Here is a 26,710-nt window from a genome sequence, read left to right as displayed (position 1 = left end):
TCTGCTACATAATTAAGCACTTCCTCATTCAGTGAGAAGGTGATCTGAGTAGTTGTGACAAGTTAGCCAAGGTTAAAGCAAGAAGTTCTATGCAGGCTCAGGAGAGCCCACGAGCTAATGGACCCTGAAAGCAGCTGATACCCACACACAAGGGAAAGGGTCTAAGGACAAAAGAGCTGATTTTGACACCAAGGCACTTTTGGCTTAAGCTCTGCCACTTACAAACCACTTTTGTAAGCATTTCACCATTTACCCTTTTCTCAGTTCCATAATGGTGACAAGTATAGCCAATTTCACAGGGCTTATGGAAAGATTAAGAAATACAGTGCCTGGCATAACAAATCATAATTAAAACAATCAAGGCTTCAAAAGGCACATCTTAAACTAGTAGGTCTTTTCAATACTTTATTTTATGTGCATTGGTGTGAAGGTGACAGATTCCCTGGACTGAAGTTACAGACAGTTGTCAGCTGCCATGTGGGTGCTGGGAATTAAACCCAGGACCTCCGGAAGAGCAGCCAGTGCTCTTAACCGCTGAGCCATCTCTCCAGCCCCCTAAACTGTTAGGTCTTAAGACCAGTCTAATCACAACTCTTGACGTCACCTGTGCCCTTGCTTGGACTACTGGCCAGAGCTGAAACTCTAGTATGTTATGGAGTATTCCAGAAGACAGACATTTCTGGTTTGTTTTTATTATATTTATTTAAGTTTCTTTGGTCATGAGGTACTGGATTCTCAGCTCATCACGTAATGTCTACTTAAATGTGGATACTGGAGAGAATAAGCCAGTGTTAGAAGTCTATCTTGCAAGATGCAGCGAAGTCTGATGTACTGAGTTTGATCTCCAAGACTCCCATGATGGAAGGACAGAATCATATCCTGAGGACTGTCTTTTGACTTCTACCATGCACCATGGTATAAAAATAAAACCACAAATAAGCAGGGGACTAGGCGTGGAGAGCCAGGATTAGTCAGGCAGAGAGATGGATAACTACAATTTCAGCACCTGGGAGGCTAAGCCAGGATCCTGAGTTTTAGCTAAGCCAGGGCTACATAGCAAGACTATTTCATGCAAACAAACAAAAATAACCAATGCTAAAAAGCAGAGAATACACTGCTTCAGTTTTCATCATCATGGAGGTTTTACTGCAGCCTATTAAAATCCACTTGGTGAAATAAACTAAAGAAGTGGGAGTGTTCTAAGTTTGCTCAAACATAACTGCCTCTCCTACCTGATGTACCAACAGTTCAGCCACTTCCACGTGATTATTCAGGGCAGCCAGGTGCAATGCAGTATAACCATCGTCTTTCTTCTCATCCACAATCCATGGTCTCGGCAATTTTGAGAGTAAAACACGCATTGCACTGCAAGGCAAATTCCCACTGTCTTTACCTTTGCATAATACGAACTTTGTTTTCTTCAGAAAAATCGTCAAAAGAAACCCTATTTATTATCAAATGAAGATACTCTTTTTTTTAAACAAAAAATCACGTCCCTACAGACAGACAGACAGATATTGTTATAACTCTCAATGTTTAGATTTTTGATATTTGAGAGCTAAACAAACAATCCCCATTTGCCGAATAGAGCCAGCACAGAACATAAATGTCACAGAGACAACTTTTCCTCACAAAAGTTGTAAAGTGGCCCTGGGGCCTCAAAATAAAGAACTGCTTTTAAAAATTAAGCTTTGGAGGATCTAGGAACCTCTAAACTTGAACTAATGCTGTCAAGTCTTTTAAGTTTTATCAGATTTTTGTTTTTAGAGTCCTACTACTTTTGTAGGCAAGGCTGGTCTTGAACTTGAATCTCCCTGCCTTAGCCTCCCAAGTGCTGGGATTACAAACATGAGCCACCACGCCCAGCTCCACCCAGATTAATGGAAAGTCACTGGTGACACACTATATGATTTCATGACTGTGGTATCGTACACCATCTACCACTCTGCATATTAGACCACATGAGAAAAAAACTTATAAGAGACTCATATATAGCTTTTCTATGAAGTTTAGAAGATACATACATACATAAGCCATGAAAAATTGTATTAATAAAATGTTATGGGGATGTAGAGATGGCTCAGAAGTGAAGAGCACTTGGTCTTGCTGAGGACCCTGGTTTAGTCCCATCACCAATGGTGGCTCATAGCTGTCAGTCACTCTAATTCACCAGCCTTCTTCTGACCTCCTCATACAGGGAAACACGTATAGATATAAATAAACCTAAAACCATTTTTAAGGAGAAATAAAATGTCAGTATTTAAAGCAATGCAAGGGACCAGAGAGAGCATGGTTAAAGCTCTTGCTCTGCCCTTGAAGAGGACCTGGGTTCAGCTCCCAGCTCCCAGCACCCACGTGGCAGCTAACAAGAGTCTCTCCACTTCCAGAGAATCTGATGTCCTCTTCTGGCCTCCTAAGGCACTGCATGCATGTGGTTTACAGACATACATCAAGCAAATACCCATATACATAAAATAGCAATAAATGCATTTAAAAAGGCAATATAAACCAGCCATTATGCAACAGAGCCAAAGTTCAAGACCACTGTCAGTTACATAGTCCAGACTACCTAAGACATCATCTCCAAACAAACGAACAAAGCAGTAGATAAGAGGAGTGATTCAGTTATTAGAATACTCTCCTAATAGTACCTGAGCCTGGAGTAGAGGAACACACCTGTACTCCTAACATTCAAAAAGGAGAGGCAGGGAGACCAGAACTTCAAGTGCATTTGCACTCACACAGCAAGTTCAAAGCCCCCCTGACCAAAGCTAAAATTCAGTATTGACATCACTGATTAAACCAAAACTGTGCTACGCTGAGAAGCACGACAGTAATGGAGAGTGTTTAGTTTTAAATCTTTGTTTTCACTAACCTAAAATGTTCTCATAATGATTTTGACTGATAAACTAAAAAAATCCCAAGGCAAGTTACAAGATACTGGAAGAAGGACTAAAGCAAAGAAGAATGCATGGAAGACAGTTATCTTCTTGCAGTATAATCTATGTAGTACCACTTGACTATGTACATAGTTCAATTAACAATTTAAAAAAATCAAACACTAAGACAGTATTTGGAATTCACCCTCTTTGTTCCCCTCACAAGACTGACAGAATAAGAAACTATCTGTGCAATTAAAATTCAAAAGAAATATAGCACTATTTAGACCAAATGCCTCATTTTAAATAGCTAGAAATTATAGTACTAGGAAAGTATATTTATTTTAAAATTTATTTATTTTATGTGTATGAATATTTGCCTGAATGTATGCATGCGTACCACATGCCTGCCTGGTACCCACAAAGGTCAGAAAGAGGGCTTCAGTTCCCCTGGAACCCAAGATAGTTGTGAGCCTTCATGCTGATGCTGAGACTCAAACCAGAGTCCTCTGCAAAAGCAGCCATTCCTCTTAACCATTTAGTCATTTCTCTAGCATCCCTAACAAAGTACTTGAAATGGTAATTTCTGACTTCCTACAGAAACTATCATACTGTCACAAGAGATGAATAAATAACCAACAGTTAGGTTATGCATACAGACAACAGTGCAGAAAGATTTTTGGAAGATATCCAGACATCTAAGCTCTCAGAATACAACTACAGTAAGGAGGATGAAAATGTTCACTGTCTTTATTAACTGCAACAACAAATGAAGAGAGGTTTCAGACACACCGACTGTTGCTCCTGGGGCAGTGTCTGTAAGAGATCTCTGCCCTTCAAACGCCAAACAAGCATTTTTAAAAAGAGGAATAAATGGTTTGTGAGTCAGACATGATGGGTCACACTTCTGATGTGATACTTGGCAAACTGAGGCAAGAGGACCTCCCACAAGGAATTCAAGGCCATCCTAGTCAGTGCTGATCCTTTAAGAGACAGTCTCCCCATGAATGGAGTGACTCTATCCATTCCTCCTAGATTCTTGATCTCCACTCTTCTTTTTGCCATTTAACCTACCATCCTAGTCCAAACCTGGAGATTACTCTATATGGAAGACATTAAAATCCTTCTGGTGATTCTCCTGTTTAAATCTACAACTACTGTGCCCAGTGGCCCAACATTCTTTAGATCAGTGGTTCTCAACCTGTGGGTCAAATAACCCTTTCACTGAGGTCACCTAAGACCATCAGAAAACAGGTATTTACATTATGACTCATAAAGTAGCAAAATTACAGTTATTAAGTAGCAACAAAAATAATTTTGTGGTTGGAGGGGTCACCAACCACAAACTGTATTATGATGATGATGAACTGTATTAAAGAGTCTCGGCATTAGAAAAGTTGAGAACCTCTGCTTTAGATAATAGGCCAATCCTTATCTTTCTTCTGGACACTTCCACAACCCTTTGTGAGACACAAACATGACTATTTCACAATTTTCACAAATTTAAAATTAACATTTATCTAAAGTAGGACCTCCTAAATATTAAATCTTTTCACAGTAAGTCTAAAGCTGGGTATGGTGTGATGTGCCTTTAATCCCAGCACATGGGAAGTAGAGGCAAAAGGACCTGAAGTTCAAGGGCAGCCTCAACTACATAGTGAGTACCAGGCCAGCCTGGGCTAACCCTGACTATATATAAAACTATATATATATATGCATACACACACCATACACACAACACACACACACACACACACACACACACACACACACACACACACACACACACACCCTATCTTAGTGTGCTTTTAAGAGAACATGAAACAATACTTAATGTTTTGCTGATACAAATCATTGTAAAATCAGTATCTGATTTACTGGGGTTAACTTGTAAAGAAATGTTTACACTCAGGACTCCTTCAAAAGAGGAGGCAGGAAGACTGTAAAACCCAGAGGACTGAGGAGTTTGCTGTAAAGCTGTGTCTCCTAGAAATGTCAGAAGCTACACCCATGAAGCCTCACCACATGGCTAAACATGACCTGAACAAGGACGGTAGCAACAGACATGCTAATGTAGATAGAGGAAAGCTCACCTAAGAACTACAGGCATCTAAGGATGCTGAGAGCAGACGAAAGAGTCTTCTCAGAAAAGTACACACCAATTGGTTATCCAATACCAAATAATTAGCCATAAATACATATACACACAAGTAACATTATACAGACTGAATAGGCTATATTTATGTATTTAGGCACACACACACACACACACACACACACACACACACAAATATAACAAGAAAAAGAGGTCATGAATTTGAAAGAGAACAGTAGGTATACATGGAAGGATTTGGGGGGAGGAAAGGGAAAATATAATCTTAAAAAAAATAAAACAATTAAATATAAAAATAAATGTTTACAGAAGACAGATCACAGCCAAAACTAAGGAAAGCTGGACACGATGAGGCAAGCATATAACCACAACACTTAAAAGGTTGAAGCAAGAGGATCACGAATTCAAGGCAAGCTAAGGGTAAATAAAGAGCCTGTCTCTTAAAAACTAATTACAATTAAAAAAAAAAAAAAGTGCAAGCCGGGCGGTGGTGGTGTACACCTTTAATCCTAGCACTTGGGAGACACAGCTAGGCAGATCTTTGTGAGTTCAAGGCCAGCCTGATCTACAGAGTGAGATCCAGAATAGGCACCAAAACTACACAGAGAAAACCTGTCTTGAAAAACCAAAAAACAACAACAACAACAACAAAAAAAAAAACCCAAGTGCAAACTAAGTAACTATCTAGCCAACAGTGTGTGGATTAATTTATTACTTGTTTATTCATTTTTGTGGTGCTGGGAATGGACGGGTCTTACACAAGCTTTGCCACTAAGCTATAACCCTAGCCCTCTAGCTATCTAAGCTTTAAAGTATTTCTTTAATTTTTATTTAATGTTGTGTCTGCTCTGAATACCACATTATACATGTCCTATCCCTTGACTTGACATTTTCTCAATTTTCTCACTTTTGAGGAAGCTGCTGTGGAGCACTAACTAGATGCTCTAACTCTTCACCTGGGATCTTGCCAGTTCTTCTCATGCTCACCCTGGAGTTATGGACCCTGGAAGGAAGATCACATAGCCTTGTCTCTTGTCACTTTCCACCCACTACCCACTTCACACTCTTGGGGCTGACCCTGACACCTGGATGGAGGGGTGTGGCATACACAGTTCTCTGTTGTACACTGTCCTTGCTCCTTCTACGCTATCTTCTTAACAATTTGCTGCACAGCCCACACTCAAAGGGTGCAAAGCCATGTCCCCTGTTTTGAGAGAAGCATCTACATGGGCTAATGGGCACATTCTCCACTGGAGCTGTAGGGATTCACTTTTGCTTCTGTTAAGATCTTTTTCTCTCTTACTCTTCAGATATATATATTTCAATGATTTATTTTTATTTTACGCACATCAGTGTTTTGCCTGCATGTATGTCTCTGTGAGGGTGTCAGATCCCCTGGAGCAGGAGTTACAGATAGTTGTGAGCTGACATGTGGGTGCTGGGAATTGAACCCAGGTCCTCTGGAAGAGCAGCCAGTGCTCTTAACTGAGGAGCTATCTCTCCAACACTCCTCTTCAGAGATCTTAATAAGAAACTTATCAACCCCTTTAGAAAAGTAAATAAAGCATTATATGACCTTGAGAAGACAAGCCATCTTTGAGCCCAGTCTGCAAGGTAAGCTCAGTGAAAATAAAGGACGGGTCCTTGGTCCGTCACCTCCATACCCTGGGACCAGATTCTTTCCACAGAATGGGTCATTTCCACAGAACCTGGAAGGGCAGCTGCAGGCTCTTCTTCGCAGCACTTCTAGCTAGGTACAAGGAAAGCCTGTGGCTATGCAGCAAGCATTGGGGGCCATGCAGTTACATGAAGACAATGTTCCCAGCTCACTAAGTCAGTATCTTTATTAAGCCAACAGATCACTGCTCGCAGTCTCTAAAATTTGGTGACACACTCTTCTTCATTTCTCAACTAGTTCTCTTACAACAGGTTAAGGACATGGATGTTTTATAGATAAGATCTTACGACCAGTTAAGCAGGCATCTGTAAATAGTGCCAAAAAAGCATTGAGTTCCAGAACAACTAAGAGCGATGCCTAGCATAATCCCTGGCACATGGCAGTGCTCAGACATTTGCTGAATGACGAACACATGAGTTCCAAGAAGCAAAGGGACAAGCAGCTGTCTACACTGGTATGTAGTGCTCAAATGGCACTGGGTCAATTTCTAGGGCCTGCCATGCTATTCCTAATGTCTTCCTTCAGCAAGAGAGGGAACTTGTTCCCAAATAAACCCAGCAGTAAACTATGGAAGCCTTCTATATCACTAACATTTAATTTTAAAAAGACATTAGAATAGCATTATACTGGGTGTTCGATAAATCTCTGCTTAGCTAATTTAAGAATCCCTTAAGAAAAGGTAAAGAGGTTAGTACAGAACTTAGCTTTTTGAGCCATGTCAAACATTACTATACAGTGTGTACTGTGGATTCTTTGCACATGGAAACCAGAGGCCAGGATTCGCTGATTGGAAAGAACAAAGAAGCATAGAAACCAACCCTGAGCACCTAGGCAGGGTACTAGGAATACCAGATCTTTGGTGGATGATGAGCCCTGGGAACAGGAATTCTCTAACTCCTTTTAGTATTACAACCCAGAACAGGAACATGTCATAGTGTTCATTGCTACCCAACAGCAAAGTGGAGTAATTTAGGACCCTGAAAATTAAGTTCTTTTAAAATCTGATATGTATCAACTGTTAATGTGAATCTAAAATTTGCCAATATCCACAGCATTCCTTTAAAATCCTTTAAAAAAGCAGCCCCCACCCCAGCAATTTAACACTAAAGACAAATGGATGTCAAGGACGACCTCTTGTCTGAATGCTATGAAAAGTGATGTAGTTCTACTCGACTCTTAGCTCAGTGGATACTTAGGAGAACACATGCGAATTAAGAACAACATGTACTTGGTTTCTCCTGCCCATTTTTTTTTTTTAGGCTTTTGGGATTTAAATTTTATCTTCAAGGATTTGCTGGGTTTGATGTTTTAACACTGCTCATCTTTGGTTAGAAACAAATATCTGTATTGAATTTACTCTGAATTTACTATTAAAATTGAGAACAGAAGTATTTCTTGTCTTTAAGATACTATATACACAGCAAAGCCATGCCAAATTCATGACCATTTTAGTCTGTGGATGGTTACACCTAAATGCTATTTAGAAAATTGGAGCCACGGCTTATTAAGGAGAAGAAAGAAACAACTTCAGATTTAGGTATAAAACAAGAGTCTCATTCACACTCAAAGGCATCTTTGGACTTGTACATACATTGTTCAAAGCACAGAATTACTCAAAGGCATTCCTGCCCTGTTTTCACTAAGCACTACAACAGTGACCAAACTAGACACTGAACTGAGAGTTCTAAGTACATTTCAAATGATTCCTTACATGTTACTCTTTTCTTAATGATCTTATCTCAAATCACTTCTACTTACCACTTCTGTTTTCCATTCAAGTACTATGTATGATGTTTTTAAAACATCTACAGAAATAACTAGCCCTAAATATAACTGTTCAAAACCCCTATAGGCCAACAGTTGTGTAATCCATTACTGTACAAAACATTTCTTAACCAACAAAAACAGTCACATTATGAAATACTTTGGCAGCAGAGGGATTTTACATCCTCCAGATCTGCCTGAAGTCTGTCTTGCTACTAGCCAGGGTCAATTTTGTGGGTCTCCCTTTCCCTTTTCCTCTGCAGTGCTTCTAAGTATAGTGACAGCCGCATGAGGTTTTCCTAGCCTCAGCACAAGCTCGGGGAGCATCTGGGAAATGTAAGTGGAAACATGAGACACTGCTTTATTTGGCAGTTCTTAAAAACAGGCAGGACAAATGGCAAAGCGGTGTTTAGACCACAGGAAGAACAATCAATAGGCAGAAAGCAAGATAGAAGCTTCCTCAGCTCTCAGATCGACAATCAACAGCTGAGAGACTATTTTTTGCTATGGTTGACTAAATATGGTCAGGGAAGAGAGAGGCACAGAGAGCCTGTCTGCCTGGGGTGCATGTTTCAAATGCTTAGCTGCCTATAAAGCTCTGACAGCCTAGGCTGTGGTTACTGAGGAAGAATATAAGTTGGCCTCTGTGGTGACCATGTGAAGTGCTGACCTCGCTTGCAGACTTGACCTCTGGATATGACAAGGTAGCTTCACTCCAGATCTACCATTAACCCTGGAAATTCAAACTCCCGTTCCCCCAAAAGAATCTCAAAGCAAGAAAGATGCAGACTATTTCCTGAGGCGGCAGAAGAACCCAATGTACTCTGGTGGCCAAGGAAACAGGGTGAATGTTTATAGCTACTTGGGGGAGCCAGGTGTGTTCGGGGGTTTTGTTTGCAGTTTTGTTTTTGTTTTTAATCTATCTTTAACTTCCTCTGCAACTTCTCCCCTCTTGTGAATCATTTCATCTAACAACAACAAAAAAAAAAACCAAAAGCAAAAAACTAGGTACATTTTCTTTGCCATTGTAGCAACCTTCCCCCATTAGTTAACTTTCTCTACCTATCTATGCAATAATTGATATATTACATTCTAAATTGTATGACCAACGTTGATACAATTCTAGTGTGCGTGTATGTATGTATGCGCATGCCCACATGAATGTGTCTGTGTGTGTATGTGTGTGCTGAGGAAGGGCAGTAGAGAAAAGAAGATTATCTAATTTTTGTTTATTTACTTGTCTTTCAAATTTATCTTAATAGGTGAGGTTCTGTGTCCTACTTCACCCAGCTCATAAAAAGAAGTGCTGAATCAGCAGATAAAGTGAGGGAACAACCCTGGTATGGCTGCGGCATGACTCTTTAGGTCATTATCTCTCTCCCCCCTGCAAATGATGTAGGACTTTAAGCTCGCAGGTAACCACGCACAAGGGCTGAATTGTAAGGACGCTTTGGACTTTCTGCATGCTTATCTAGTATTAACTGACATATATTCTTATTGTTAAATTAACTTATATCTGGGCACAGGCTAATTTCAAAGCTCAAATTGACAATTTAGTTTTTAAAATGCCATTGTTCAAATAGTATGCCAGATAACTTAAAAAATATACAGTTCACCACTGACATTACATTACTAAAGATTTAAGCCTTTAATGTTTTAGATAAACAATTGTTTCACTTGTTCTCACTTCTCCGGGAAATCGGCATCAATGCCTCCAGGTATGATAGCTTTTAAAAGCTACTTCAAGATTTAGTTCTCCAGGGACCTAGCAGGTTATAATGTCTCCTCTTGTTTACTATTCAGGCCACAGAAATGTGTACGAAGGTGCATGCTGCAATTCTCAGCTGCACTGCTCGCTGCTGCCCATCCCGGCAGCTGCACCAGCATTTTTCACAAGCTGTAGAAATTCTACTAGCTCCAATTCCCCCAGTACTTCCTTTTCTATACTTTCCCAAATCTCAAATTTTCTCAAGGTCTCCTTTCAAATTAACTTTTTAAATGTCATAATGATTAAAGACCATTCACTTTTTTTTTTTTTTTTTTTTTTTGGTGCTGAATACTCAAGGTAAAACCTAGAGTCTCATAGACTAAAGTGCTTTTGCTCTTTTATGGAGACTTTGAAAAAACTGTTTTAGTAATTTTCCTTTGTATTAAAAGCCAATTTTAAACAGTAATCTCACACAAGTCAAATATTTGCATATCTATCTGAATTTGCATTCAATGCAAACAGAAGCACAAAATTCAGGTAAAGAACTAACAGCAAAAGAACAACAAAGAACTTACCAAATGACAGTGAGTTTTTATTTGTTAACTTGAAAATTACCATTTATGAACACTCATTCACTCACGCAATAAAATGACCCAATTTTCAAGCCCTGCATCAACTCTAAAGCCAATTCTAGTATAATTTGTTCCTTCCAAAAAGTCTTAAGTAAAAGTATCTCATTAATAAAAATAATTTAAACAAAACTAATTGTCATCTGTTTATAGGATCTAAAAGCAAATTATGAAGAAAAAGGAAAAGGGCCTGTGACTGAGACAACAGCAATCAGCACTAGCATTTCTGAATGCACTTGGGACTCCACTGACTCTTTGCATCTCCTGAACAGAACCAAGTAGGACAAAGTACCCAGTGCTTATGTACACCAAGAACAAAGAACACCGAGTGCACAGTGAGATCAGGTAAATCTGTTGTAAGACTCGATCTCTGATAAGCTAATTTCTGCAGGTGATCAATCACCATTCCATATCCGTAATCAGAATGATCCACTAACCAATGGGGGAAATGGGCTGCTTCAAGGTTTCACAGCAAACGGCTGGTAGTGCCTACTCAGAGCACATACTTCTTTATGTACCCATATGAACATACACTGCTATGGAATGTAAAGAAGTATGTATTTTGGGTAGGTAATTGGCCATCAAGAAGGAGCAACTCTCTCCAGAAGGATGACCTTCATACGATGAATTAACCTACTGTCAAGTAAATGGCCATCGACCGCTACTAACATCCCCATTCCAAAAGTACCAGCTATTTTTGCAAGTGCAAACTAATATCCCTGACATTATACTCAAAAGTTCCACAGAAGTGGATCTCAATTTATGCTTTAATTCTACATTCTACCTAGTTTGCATACTCACATGACATACTCACATGACTAAAATTTGACTACTACAGAAAAAACAGTATTGCCAGCACAAAACAGTGCGACACAGATCAATCATTTTCTGCCTTCATAATTTGATCTTTATTTAAGTGTATTACATTAATCAAATCAGGACCAACAGATCTAATGAGAAAAATAAGGCAACAAAAATCACATTAGAAATGTGATTTTACTCACATTTTAATAGCTCTTCTTCACATGTGGTAAAATGATCACCTATTAAAATCAGAGGACTTTCTAAGGCAAATTTTCAAGTTTTATATTTTCATTTCTGACACTATAGAAAACTAATTTTTAAAGGCTATCTTTTAAGTAAAATTATACTGTACAAATGAAATCACTGGCAGCTCTTAACCAATCTCCACTTTAAATGCTGTGACTACTTAGAGCATGAGAGAGGAGGATAAAAATGACAAAATGCTGGGCCACAACTCAACGTCAACAGGCTACACTGGTGACAAACTATCAAGTAATCTAACGTCTGCATCATCCTTGCTTATGTCAAAGGGTATTATTCTGCTCATAATAAATTACGAACAACTGTATTAGTTATTCCACAGCTCTGGAAGGTTTTAATAATTTTTTTTATTAAGACAATTTTTTCATTCATTTTATACACCAATCAAAGATCCTCCTCTTCCTTCCTCCCCAGCCTCCCCTTCTCAATCCACCCAATAATTCTTTAAAAAAATATTTCAGCAATTAGGAATTTCTAGCACAATCCTTAGAAAATGCTGGCTATTCATTTGTAAAGTAAAATTGAAAACTGATTTTGTTGCTTCCAAGTTTAGCTAACATATCTGGGCATGTTTTCTATCACTCTGAAATGTCACGTCCAGCATTTAGATCAGGTGTTCCTTTTGAAGGGAGTACATGTGAGACTCTGGGCATCTGCTGACACTGCTGTAACCCAAACAGTTCAACTGTCTCCCTGACAGGGATGACAGATGCTGACATTATCAAACGCTGTACTATTCTATTTTTTCTCATGGCCTCTCCTTGCCCTGATATGGCCAGTACATGAAACTCCACCATCCAAAAGCACTCTTGAGCAACTGGACCTGCTGAACGACTGCCATGTAACTACTAAAGATAGAACCAGCCTGGTGCTATCTTCAGCACTTGTTCAGGCCATTGAAGATCTGTTTCACTATTAGGAAAAATGATGGAAAGAATTAAAATTACATTAATTTCACCAGCAGAATACTACTTAACAACGAACAGAAGCAGAATACAATTTGCAACTATTTGCAGAGTGTCTGAGCCTATGTTGTCCTTTTTGCGGGTTAGTTTAAGACAATAAATGTGGTATTTCACTCAGCATTTTTATTTTACAAACTATCATTTATCAGACTTTTATCTTATGAATATGTTTCAGAAGATATCCTCCTCAGACAGGAAATCTACAGCAGAACCCTATTATAAGTACTTAAGTGCTGCTTTTAAAAGTATCATGTGATATATTTTAATACTCAAAATTCATGGATTATAGCTAACTACCACATGTCAATGTATCACTAATCCTATAATAAGAACTAAACAATCTATACTCAAAGTAGCACAGAATTTAGTTAAGGAAATAAATCTTTAAGGAGGTTAAATTATGACCCAAGGTTATTATGCCAACATAAGCAAAAACAAAGAATGACATTGAAGACATGTGTGATCTATTTATAAACTAAAGGGCAGAGGTATTTTCTTAAGGCCACTCATATCCTGCCATTTGTGCCAACAACTTGCTTAGTCCTCAGCAATCACACTAAAATAGCAGTGCAGAAATAAATATGTAGCTAAAAGGACTCTTTCTCAACTTCTAGTTTAATTACTTAGAAACCTGGTTTGCAGGCTGGATGTGGTGGCACACAACTTCAGGAGGCAAAGCATGTGGATATCTATCTGAGGCCAACCTGGTCTACATGAGTAGCCAGGGCTACACAGAGAGACTCTTTGTTGAAAGAAAGGAGGAAGGGAGGGAGGGAGGGAGGGAAAGGAGAGGGGGAGGGAGGGAGAGAGAGAGAGAACCTGCTGAGAGATAGCTTGGAAACATTACTCTGAAATGCATTATGTATGATGTCTGTTCTTCTGTAACGTCATTAGTTATGTGCATTTAGGGGTTAAGTGAAGATGCACACCAATGTGTTAACAGAAAACTTCTGAGGTGCAAGAGGAGCAAACAGCAGGACATGCACCTACAAGTGGGGATTTCACTTTTAGCAACAGGCACAACAGTTCAGGACCTTCTAACGCTTGTCCTGTTGTATTTCTACAAAAGAGCATTTAACCAGTTTGGAGCCTACACTAGCAGCGGCAATGCTTTGCTAGAGCTGGTAAAATGGAACCAAATCGCCTCTTCAATGGATTTGGTCCCCTTCAACCAGCTGTAGCTATGCATTGATTACCACAGGACAGCCAGCATTTCATCTGTGAATATGAACTACATGGCAACTAATTTCTGCTTATTAATTTATTCTGACTGTAATTAAAAGAAAATAACTAGCAACTGTCAATTTTATTTGGAAGAACTATAGTGATTAAAGATGTTTATTAAAAGCTTTATGAAAAAATGTGTGATAAAAAGGATTTCAAATAAAGTTATTCATTTATGGTCTTTGGCATTAACTTCATTTTAATAAATTTTAAAAACTATTATAAAAACATTGCAAATTTTAAAAATCACACTATTAAACATCTCATTTTTCTGAAAACAAGAAAATGCCTACTTATTACCTGATAAACTTCCTGAAAAGGAAAGAAAATCTGAGAAATTCATCAAAACTCACCTAAAAACATGATCAGAATATATTAGTATGTTTCACATGGATATGCATATTTTAAGAGTTATTTATATAATCCTTAAAAGCATGTGTATTTGTATGTGTCTGTGAGGGGTCATGTGCACAAGAGTGAGATGCCCACAGAGGACAGAGGCATCGGATCACCCTGGAGTTACAGACAGGTGTACCTGCCATGAGTGCCAGAAACTGAACTCACACCTCTGAAAGCAGTATATGCTCATAACTGTTGAGCCATCTCTCCAATACATGGTATGCTTGTTCTAAATTAAAAAAAAAAAAAAAAAAAAAAACTGTAATAATATTTAGCACTCCAGAAATGGAATCACTATCTTCAACAGGGCTACCCTTCAATTTTGCCACTATTTAACAAGTGTTAGCATAATGCTGCAGGATGCTGTCTCAGGGACAGACTTTAAATAAACGTCTAATTCTTCTGATCCTGAACCTGAAGCAAAGGTTTCTAACATTCAAAACAAAGAAAATGCTAAAACATTACTACTTATTATTTATGAAGACTTTCAACTCTCCAGACGTGTTGTGTTCCTCACCTGGCAACTGGCAATCCTCACTAATAAACATGCCACTGCTCTCCTGTCTCTGTCAGTCACAAGAACTTTCTTCACAAGTCTCTCAGTGGAGAGAAACTGCAGGAGACAGAGACCAATATCCGCCCAGTTTTCTCAGTAACTACAGTAGAACTGGAGATGACTTAATGTTCCTTAATAAACAGGCACTTGATGAAGGTACTGCAGGCAGGTATCTAAGTATCATGTGGAAGCATGCTCATCTAAATAAATCTGGTTTTCATTTTTATCAACACAAATAATTTTTTAATCTTGATTTACAACTGAAATTTTATCCAATGGAGATAAAACAACAAGACTAACTAAACTCTGGGGGGAACATCTCTATAAACATCAACCATCTGGCTAGAAATGTAGCTCCAGGGTGCCTAGCACAAAGTCCTGGGTTCAATCTACAGTACTACCAACATATAAGCAAAAACAAACACACCAAATATTAGAAAACATGACCAGTATTATTCCGAGTTAAAGTTCTTAAACCTACAGATCAGCTTTGAAACTTACAATCTGTATTGATCGGCACCTTCAAGTCCAGATCTCAAAGTATATCTTTCATAAACATAAGGCACCTAGGCACATTTTGAAGACCAAGATAATAAAAGTTTTCCTTCAGAAAATCACATCCAATAATTACCAGTTCTTACCATTTTGCTGATGTACTGCTGAAAAACTACTGTTATTAACTAAAAGCCAAGCTGGGGAGTAGAACCTACTCAATTTCTACATACATACATACATACATACAAGTGCATATGCAAATTTTGGAAACTTCTCACAATTTCAATCATAAAAAGTAGAAATAATTACAAGCAAATACTTGTCACAATAGTAGCTTATACAATGATGTTTTAAAAAAAAACACTAATGGGGGGGGAAGTACAAATATTCTAAAAAGAAAAAAATCTTCAAAAACATCCAAGAATTATATTAACTAAAGAACTACTCACTAGTTGCAATTTAAGTGTAACAGAAGTCCAGTATGCAATCAATTAACTAAGTAATTGCAGTCAATGCAAAGTAGAAACAGGCTAAAACAATGTGGACAGCAACCACGTTAACAAGAAATACTAGAAAACGGTCAGTCTGTTAGTATTTGATATTTTATCTAAAGAGAAGGAAAATTTTTAGCATTTGGAAGTAATGTGCCATATCTGTTTTTCTAAGGTAAGAATAATTGCCCAAAGTCTAGAAAGAAGAGTTAACTTTAATATCTGACATGAAAAAAATCTCGAAATACCCAACCTGCTACTACAATTGTCACATATGTTTAAATGACCATTTACTGTCTTCAAATAAAATCTGTGTATGGCAACCAACAGTCACAACTGCCCAAAAATAAAGAAAAAGGAATAAAAGATTCAGCTAGCATTAACCAAAGACACTTTGTTATATAATTAAATATTTATCTGATGCATGCAGGTGTGTGTGTGCCACGGTAGACATGTAGAGGTCTAAGGATGACTTGCAGAGGTGAGTTCTCTCCTTCCCATGTCATCGGGCAACAAGCACCTTTACCCACAGAGCCATCTCTCCAGCCCTTTCCTTTCTTTTGTGAATATCATCTAATACAAATTAGCTGGTTGAAGAAGTCACTTTACGAGAATCCTCAAGAATTACACAATAATTCAAGAAACAGAAGAAAAACATTCCCCCTCCTCAATATGCTTAGCTTATTAACTATACTATGATCATATCTAATGAAAACAAAACAATTCAAAATACTTAAGAGACCTGTTTTCTAAAACCTTCAAACTTCTAGTCTATCTTAAACTTCATGATCTAACATTACAGCCTAAATTTCCTCAAAAATCTTTTTGACCATTTAATCTGAAGTACTTGCGCCATCAGAATACCTACAGTTTTCCTATAGAATTCATCCTGTAATTATTCATAGTGTCTTTTAAAATCTTGTAGTTCCTTTTCTATGAAGGATATCTGAGTGTGTGTGCTATTCGGACATGTGAAGGACATATGTAATGACTATGAACATCCACAGTCTTAAGAGAAATGGACATAGCAGGCAGCACTAAGGGGCCGGCCACACATGTAAGTAACACGAGTGAATGAACAGAACTCTAGGGGAGAGAAGGAGACAGCTGCAAAGGGAAACGAAGGGGGAGGTGACTAAGGTAGCATAAAGAATTTCTCATAAAGAAAATGTTTGAGAGCCTGGAGGAAGAGAGCAGACAGCCTACTTTAGGAAGGAAAACAGTGTGATAATGTAGCTGAAGAGCAAGGCAGGCAGAAAGGTTTCATTAGTGGAAGATAGAGGCATAGGAATATACACTGGCCTATAATCCTAGCACTCAGAAGACTGAGGCAGGAAGGTGACAGTTCCAGGCCTACTTGAACTACACAATGAAACCGCCACCTTGAAAAAGAAAGGGCTTGAATGCCAAGCCAAGGCATATAATTCTCACATACATCATCTATGAAATGGGGTTATTAACACAAAACTCAAAGACTGTTCAAAGGGCCAGGGCCACAGCTTGATGGCACAGTGTTCACCTCAAAGCTGCATGGTCCAGTACAATCACCAGCAGTGCAAGAAACAACAACAACGATCCTTCAATTCCACCCCCTAACAGCAGTCACAATAAAAACCTTTTTGTTTTCTATGACTACCATCATGTGGTCATCGTAAGAAGCTTTAACAAACACATTAAGGAATTACAAAGAATAAGACTTCACAGATAAAATTACTGAATGTCAAAGTGAGTATTTTTCTTAGTCAAGATATATAGGGTTTTATTCAACTATAAAGAAACTTAGGTTAAAATTGTTCCAAAAAGTGAGTTGATGAAAACTTCATTTAGCAAAGCTAAGTGTTGGCATTTGAGGGTTTTACTGATCCTTTATGAATATTATGACTCTCCAAAGGCAGCCTCTCTCATATTTTAACCAGCAAACCCTTTTATCAGGTAGGACACCCACTAATAAAACATGATTAGGGTTCCTCGATGTCACGTATCTATATAACCCAGCATTAATAATGATCATAAATATCATGTGAATGGATAATGTGAGATTAGAAGATACCTTGATAATGATGTTGAAGAAGCAAAACATCTTAAATGCATTTAATTAAAATCTTTAGATATTAGTCAGTACTCCTGATATTTTATATCTACATTCAATAGACATCTAATCATTTCATAATACTTATTCATCAGGTGTAATTCTTGAGGATTCTCGTAAAGTGACTCCTTCAACCAGCTCATTTGTATTAGATGATATTCATGTTACCTGATGAATAAGGGCATATTTTCTACAGAGCTTTATCATTTGAGAGGCTGACATTGGCTGAAACTGTCCTCATCACATCAGGAACAACAGGAAAACAGTCTTAAACAGCACCTAAAGCGGTAAAAGAGGCCATTTTTACCTGGGGTTTCCTCTCAGTGCAGCATGATGCAGGGCATTGAACCCATTGTTGTTAGTGATGGTCACATCTGCTCCAGCTTCCAAAAGAACTGCCAGGATGTCATCCCGCTTCTTACTTATGGCATCATGGAGAGGGGTGTCACCTTCAGAATCCTTTTATTTTTTATTTTTTAAGTTTAAAGAGATTTCCATTAGTTCTCCTTCCACTGATCACCACATCAACAGCGAAGAAGACTTTCGCTGAACTTCTAAATAAAGAAGCAGGCTCGCTAACAAGCAAACAACTGTCAGTCAGCAATCATGCTTAGAGTTCTTGTTGGTTTGCTGTTGAGATGGAGGTGGGAATGGAGGTGGTTGTTTTCTGAGACAGATTCCCACAATGCAGCCTGAGCTGACCTTAAACTTCCTCTATATAGTTGCAAATGGCGTTGAACTCTAATCCTCCTGCCTCTACTTTCCGAGTGCTGGGATTACAGGCATGTGCTAACACACCCAATTTCATGCCCTATTAAATATAAAATGCAGGCAAAAAAATGGCAGGGCTGGAGATGTGACTCATTTGGGACAGCACTGGTCTCCCACGCACAAAGCCCTAGGCTCTATCTCCAGCATCACATGAAATGGCCATGACAATACACACCTGTAATCCTGGCACTTGGGAGGTGAAGGCAAAGAGGGCAGAAGTTCAAGGTCATTATTGTCTACAATATGAGTTCAAAGCCAGCCTGGGCTACAAGACACCCAGTCTCAAATAGTAAAACAACGTACAGCAGCAGTCTCATGCCCCACAACAAGGAGTTTAAAGCTAGTGGTTTTCAGCCTTGACTACACAGGTATCGACAATTCTTCAGTTTCCTATATATTATTATAATATGCAAGATTTGTGAGAATCAACAACCAAAGTATTTTCAAAGGGCAGGAAAGTAGCTACATAGTTGAAAGTAGAAACAATGTAATCAAAAGCCGTAATGTCTAAATCTGCTTTTTAAAAAACAGTCTCTCTGTCTACGGGGTGTGGTGCGTGTGGTGCGAGCAGAAGTGCCGGTGTGCACACTCGGAAGTGCACAACCGCGCACACCCACGCACACATCCACAGCAGCGTCCAGAGGAGGACATCAGGCATCTTCCTCCACTCTCCCACTTAATTCCTTTAAGGCAGGGTCTCTGACTAAATCACAAGTTTACTGTTTCAGCGAGGCTGACCAGCCAGTGAGCTTTAGGACCCACCGGTGTCCATCAAGCCAATGTTGGGGTGTGGGCATGTGAAGCTATGCCCAGCTTTTTGTGTGGGTGCTAAACATCTGCACTCACATCCTCTTGCTTGCAGAAGTGCCCTCACTCACTGAGCCATCTCTTCAGTCCCTCAATCCACCTTTTCTGAAGGTATTTATCATTAATCAATTTACTTAGCAAAAAAATTCTAATTCAATATCAACTGCCTACATAAATGAATTATTTAGAGCTTATACAATGTATAGTTTTACAAAGTCTATATGTAGCCTACCCTCTAGCAAATAGCACAATTGTCAGATCCAGCTTTCCACCTGTTGTTATAAACTAAAACTTACTGGAACCTATACAGGCATGCCCATTCACTTATGTATTAGCTATGATTACTTCATTTTATAATGGCAGAGCTGTATGGTCTTGAAACAAAACACGTGAAAAGCCACAGTAGCATCTGGCCCTTTACAGGAAATGTTTTCCAATCACAGGCACCCACCCACATAAGGTATTCCTAACCCAAATTCAATCCAACCACCTACCTTCTATGTGGTAGCACTAAAAATGTGTGGCATCTCACTTGAGGAAAACTCTTAACGTGCTTGGAACACCCTTCCACGGGTCCCTGGTCTGTCCTGCTTTCTGGTCCCCACAACAGCTATTCTAAAGCACAAGTCTCAATTATGCTTTGTCTACCTCAATCCCAATTCACATTCCCTACACATATCTTTGCCTCCCATTTCAGACAGAAAGGTGAGTAGATCTAATTCCTTTTTTTTTTTTTTCAACGGATCACCCTCAGTTTGTCCTCCGTCCTTCAATTTTGCTTCCTACTTATAAAGCCACATCCTAGACCTTGCCACTTCAGAAAAATTACTTCCTAATAACAACTGCTGAACAGCACCTCATACTCTCCTCTAAAGCCACTGCTCCAACTGCTCCACTCTTTAGCCACATCTTAATATCTAGGAATTCTGTGCTGAGATCATTCATACCACAAGCTAATTAAGTTCAGAATGACTCTTCCCACTGTGTTCTAATTATTATTGAGTTTTCAACTTAAGGAAAGTAATTCTGCATATTCAAATAGTGTTTCAAGGACCACTTTTATTTAAGAATAATAAGTATTTCAAATCTACTTTGTTAAAGCTGATCAAGATAAAGAAAGGCTAGGAAGGAAGCTAAGCACTGATATGTTAGGATTGTGTGTTATTTACTTTGCTATGAAGTGAAGTATTCACTCTAAATTTTAACCTTATCTGTATACAAAAGACATTAATAACCAAATGAGCACATCATGGACATAGACTGTGTTTCTCTTACATATGTGGTTTAAGTTAATCTGGTCGCTAAATGAGCTTTAAAAAAAATAATTTCTTAGGTAAAATTTTTGCCTCAAAAATTAGGCTACTTTCCTTTCTACTGTAAATCAACAAAATATATTTTCCAAAACAGATCTAAGCCAAGAATCCAGAATAAATTAAACTACAATGAAAATATTTAAATAGTTATGAAGTAAGTTATTTTATATCAGCCTGTATCTTGGCTATTCTTCACAATAACAAATTTACCACAGAACTTACTACCATCCCTTTAACAGCATTCTACAAGGCCTGCTCAGTATATTCCTTTCCAGTCTTACCTGGAGACTGGGGTGACAGCCGAAGTCCAGCAGAGTCTTCACAACCTGAAGATGACCTTTATTGACAGCAATATGCAGAGGTGTCTGCCTACGCTTATTACGAGCATTCAAGTCAGCGCTGCCTCGGTGCAGGACTTCGATAACAGCACCCTCATCTCCAAAAGCTGCATGGTGAACGGCTCGATCTCCATCTTTATCCTGAATATCAGCATGAAAGTTCAATCAGTAATGAGTCAAGAAAGAAAAGCTGAAGCTATAAAACACTATGAACCAGATTAACTTCAGAAAAACTGTGGAAAAATATTAAAATAGTGAAACCAATAAAATAGCTCAAAATTGACATAACAATAAAAAACGATAAAACAAACCAGTTATATTACACCATATTTAAACTAGACCTAAGTCGGTACTAGGAGTACCTTATTCAAATCGTAGTGCTAGGGGATCGAACCTAGGGTCTCACACAGGTGAGACACGTGCTCTACAGCTATGCACACCTGGCTCATAACAACTTTTCAGACAAGATCTCACCATGGAGCCTCAGCTAGCCTTGAACCCTCTTGCCTCAGTCTCCCAAGTCCTAGTATTTCCAGCTCAATACTTCTAAGTTACGTGAAAACTACACTAGCATCAGCTGAGTGCTAACAAAAAGTATGCAAAACAATGTGGTCTTCTTAATTAAGTAGAAATTTGACATTACAGCAGTCACAGCTACATCTCAGTGCTGAACTTAACCCACTTCTGTATATGTGAGAACAGAAAAGTCTTACCGAATAGTGCACCAAAATATAAAAAAAAAAAAACAGAAAGAAAGAAAGAAAACTGAACCAGTAAATTCCACACTTCCAAAATTCTAGAACTCTTTCATAGGACTTAAACTGTGCTTGCCATAGGGTATGTAATAGTCATATTTCTATGACTAAGAGATGAAATTAACTTTTTTTACATAAAGGTAAGAAACTACTTTATAAAGGGAAAATGTTTTGCTGTACCATAAAGGTCATATATATTCTCTATCACATGTATTCACATATAATTAGCTTCATTCCCTTTGCAGAGGTAGATATGCAGAGAGAAGGGAACTATAATGCTACTGTGTTCATGAGAATACTATACTCCAAATGTCAACTTATTCAACTCCAAATGTAAGCCTATTAAAGCATTCCTCCAAAACAGTGACTCTCAATCTGTGTGTCAGTACCTAGCAGACTACCTAAGTTTTACAGAGTTTGAAAACTCATTTGGTGCCCAGAATCATCCAAGTAAATACTGCTGTAATTAAATACAAAACAGGCACTGAACTCAAGATAGTTTTTGTTGTTGTTGTTGAGTTTTCTTTTAAGTATTTGTCTATTATTTTTCAAACAGACATCAAAGGTAATATTTATGTAGGAATTTGGTTCAATAACATTTCTTGAAAAGGTAGGAAATAAGGTAGAAATTGTGACTATTTCCAGCTGAATCAAATTAGGAGTCTTTGTCACCTATCAATACTGAGAATAAAGGACTAGCAAGCAACCACATAAAAGGTTTCACCCTCATACTCTGAGCAGCACTACAGTCAAGCATCCCAGGAAAACAAGCATATGTACACGTACACACACATCCTGACAGAGACAGACACACAGACAAATTGATTTTCCAAACCTCCAATATGGATGCTTTTTCCTATTATAATTTTTAAAATTCTCTGTGTGTAGTGGGGAAACAGAAAGACAGAGGGACACAAAGAGAGACAGAAGAGAGTATGAGTGTTAGTTTGTGGACATGTGGACAGGTGCCCTTGGATGCCAGGGGCATTTTTTAACCCCTGGGTCTAGAGTTACAGACATGTGAGATACTCAATATGGGTGCTGGAAACTGAACTTAGGTCCTGTATAAAAGGAGTGCGTGCTCTTAACCAGAGACGTACCTTCAACCCCTCTATTCTAATTTTTACCTTTCCATTTACAAAGGGAACGATCTACTAACACCAACTAAACAGAATAGGAATTATTTATGAATATGAATCTATTATACTTCTGGTTGTTAGGAAACTATTAACTGAAGCCAGGCACGGGCTACCCACTATAATCCCAGCACTAAGGAGGCAAGAGGACCACAATTTCAAGGCCAGCCTGGATTAAACAGTGAGTTCCAGGATAGCCTGGGCTATATAGTGAGTGAGACTCTGTCTTAAGACAGACAAGCAAGAAGGCAGGCAGTCAGGGAGGGAGGAGAGAATAAGGAAGAGGAAGAAAGGAAAAAAGGAAACACGGAAACATAAACACACACACACACACACAAACCACCAACTGAAGCATGTGTATGCAGCCCCTATCAACAGTTTGTTTATGTAAAAACATTTTAAAAAATTTAAACACTGATATATGACATAAAAGAAAAAAATTTTAAAAATTAAAGATTACAGAACACACATACGTACAAAAGGACACTACACTGACATGTTTCTAGATTTCTCCTCTAAATTAGAAAATCAGTGTACTGTAAGTTTTCTTGCTTTCATCTGAATTACTCTGAATCAGCGTACAGCACGGGCCGTCTCAGTGCTGTCCACATAGGCTCTAGGAAGACTCTGTGAAGGGCCCTTAGACTAAGCTGAACACTAACCCCCCTTTCCTGCCCCTCTCTCCTTTCAGCCATCTAAAAGCTGTTCCTACTGCAGCTGTCCCTAGCTTGCCTAACAAAATCACAGCCCATACAGTCAGCAAAATCTTGCCCCACAGACCTGCTTCCTCTGTATCTGCTTCCTCTCTGAGTACCTGCATGTGTCCACCAGAACCCACAGCTATTACTCTATCCTCTCTTCTCCAGCTAACGGGGCCTGACTCAGTACCACCGCTCATCCTGCGTCCATTTCATCCTCCGCCCATCGGCAGCGCTGTCTCTCACTCCGTGGCACAGCTGACTCACTGTGACTGAAGAACACACTGTGCTGTTTACCGGTTCATCTACTGTATTTGTGACTGCCACAGTTTGGAAATGATCTATTAGTACAGAAGTGCCTGTGCTGGAAGCTGGTCCCCACTGTAGGAGTATTAAGAGGTGGTGGTGAACCTTTCAGAGAGGGGCCTAAGGGAAGGTGGCGAGGCCTTGAAAAGGTGAGTACAGGTCTCACAGCAGCAGGTTACCTTCAGAGATACAAGAGTCTGGCTTCTTCAAGGCATCTTACTTCTCTCTAAATACAATACTTCTCCATCACTCTCTCTCCTGTCTATAGCTGACACTCCAGGTCTTCAACAGTTCCAGTTTTTAAGGGTGAGGGGTCTCTAGTAGCAACTTAATTACTCTGGGAACAAACATCTAAAGCCATTTTGATGGATGGTGGTAATTTGAGCCCTGCTTGGTATTTAACAGAAAGACTCTACAATGATCAGTCTTGAAACCATTTACCTATTCCCTTCTACTTTTACGGTTTTGTTTTGCTGTTTTCATTAATAAGATAGGCCAGAATTGGACAGAAGTAACATGTTTGATTGTTTGCGGTCTTTTTTTTTTTTTGACAGGGTTTCTCTATGTTGCTCTGGCTGTCTTGGAACTCCTATAAACCAGGCTGGCCTTGACTCACCTTGAACTCAAAGATTCACCTGCCTCTGCCTCCTGAGTGCTGGGATTAAAGGTGTGCACTACCACAACCCAACTAATAACATTTGTTTTAAGAAACAAAAAGCGGCCGGGCGGTGGTGGCGCACACCTTTAATCCCAGCACTCTGGAGTCAGAGCCAGGTGGATCTCTGTGAGTTTGAGGCCAACCTGGTCTACAGAGAGAGATCCAGGACAGGCACCAAAACTATACAGAGAAATCCTGTGGGGGGGGGGGGGGTGGAGAAGAAGCAAAAACCCTGTACTGTCTACTTCTTCCAGTTGAAAAATTTTAGTTAGAATACATACAAATGATACAAAGTATCATGTTAAAATTGTGCTTTGTTTTCCTTACTCCATATTCCAATCCTTTAAAATATTATCACAGACAACGAATCTTGTGTTTTTAAAGAATGAAAACAAGTTTCCTTGCTACATTACAATACCAGTGGGCTGTAACAGAAGAACCACCTGTCAGGAAACTGAATGTTTTACAAGGAAACTCAGCCCAGTATCATTTTAGAAGCAAAAATCATTTAAATTTTGGGTTTATGGGGTAGGGGAGGTCACTCAATCAGTACGTACTTGCTGTACATACAAACATGACTGGGAGGGAGGGAGGGAGGGAGGGACAGACGGAAGGGAGGGAGAAATTGGGGTCTTATGATGAAGCCTCATATCACTCCTATTACTTAATCCTCAACTTAATTAGTCTTCATAAACCTTAGTAAAATCAACCTATGTTTCCTAATAATGAATGTTCGTATTGTATCTAAAAATAAAGGGCATTCATCCAAACCTCCATTATCTTTTGTCAGCATTCAGGCATCTGCACTGGCCTGCCCTTAGGGTCCCGACAGGATAGACCTCTGCTGCAGCCACTAAGAGCACCTCTGTGAGCATCTGCTATGTTTCCTTATAAAAGGCGGGCCTTGTCCACCTCCCGTCTCGCTCTTTCTCTTCCCCAGGGACCCATCTGCCCCTTCTCTGTCACTTCTTTCCCCTCCCACGGGGGCTCTGTTGGATGGCTTGACTCCTTTGTGCCACTTTTATAATACAACATCTTTATACTTTATCAATGAGGAGAAAAAAAAAACCTCCTGAGTCCCTGAAGAGACCCAAAATTTGCCCCATCTGGACACACAAGTTCTCACAGGCCACAATGCCTTAACCTGTCTGTACATTAAGGAGGAAATAAAAAGCAATCCTGTGCTCAGTAAGCCATGCCTGGACAAAGCCAACTTTCCAAAACAGCTTCTGAGCTTTCCTTTAGTCAAAGAAACAGGAAGGAAATATGATGCAGAGTCTATCCCCAGGCCAAGAGCCGCTACTATGAGTTATGAGGAAGAAGAAGAAAAAAAAATGGTCAATTTTGTGTCTATCTTGAACTATGAGTTGTATTTATATTTTAATTAAATTTGTAAATAGTTTTTCTTCTAACATTTGAGAAACTGGGTTTTGTGTTTTCTTGTTTTGAACAATAAGGATCCTTTTATTTGCTAATTACTGTTACAAAAACTGACTACATTAGCAAAACTATAATTTTCTTGAATTGATGTCAAAGGCAATCACTCTCCAAATGTTAAGTAAAACCATGTCGAATACAGCATCAGCAGCAAAATGTCGAATTTTATGTTTTTACCACTTTGACCTTCTGAACAATTTAATGGAGAAAAACAGGGAAAATACTATGCTTATGTCCAAGAATGTAAACACGTGATTGCTTAGGTTGAAAACCCTGACAGTGTCTGCAGAGCCTCTCCCCCTCCCTCCCCCGGAAAGCCACAGTCTACCAAGGGTCAGGAGAGACCAAAGACTGCACTCAGTGCTCTGACAAAGCACAGATGGGAAAACATCACACAGTGCCTCTGTGACCAAGAAGCTTCCCAATCACTTCCCCT

The 26,710-nt window shown here is 39.0% G+C and overlaps 1 protein-coding gene and 1 long non-coding RNA gene across 3 annotated transcripts in view; one reads left to right on the top strand and one right to left on the bottom strand.

The window, feature by feature from the left end:
* Positions 1-26,710, bottom strand: part of Mib1 (MIB E3 ubiquitin protein ligase 1) — a 112,954-nt gene that overhangs the window by 26,508 nt on the left and 59,736 nt on the right. For both annotated transcript variants that reach the window (XM_028876695.2, XM_037196951.1), the window contains exons 11-13: positions 21,228-21,425; positions 18,363-18,514; positions 1,233-1,365 (exon numbers count right to left, since the gene is read on the bottom strand). In XM_028876695.2, coding sequence (XP_028732528.1) covers positions 1,233-1,365; positions 18,363-18,514; positions 21,228-21,425 — 483 coding nt within the window. The remainder of the gene's footprint in view (positions 1-1,232; positions 1,366-18,362; positions 18,515-21,227; positions 21,426-26,710) is intronic.
* On the top strand, positions 8,969-24,766 carry LOC119086240. Its single transcript, XR_005089463.1, has 3 exons — positions 8,969-9,849; positions 10,925-11,116; positions 24,042-24,766. It is a non-coding gene; the product is annotated as an uncharacterized LOC119086240 (long non-coding RNA).

Source organism: Peromyscus leucopus, chromosome 19, assembly GCF_004664715.2.
Source record: "Peromyscus leucopus breed LL Stock chromosome 19, UCI_PerLeu_2.1, whole genome shotgun sequence".
In the NCBI taxonomy this organism is placed as follows: Eukaryota; Metazoa; Chordata; class Mammalia; order Rodentia; family Cricetidae; genus Peromyscus; species Peromyscus leucopus.
Note: the sequence above shows the minus strand (reverse complement) of the source record. Positions and strands in the feature narration are given on the sequence as shown.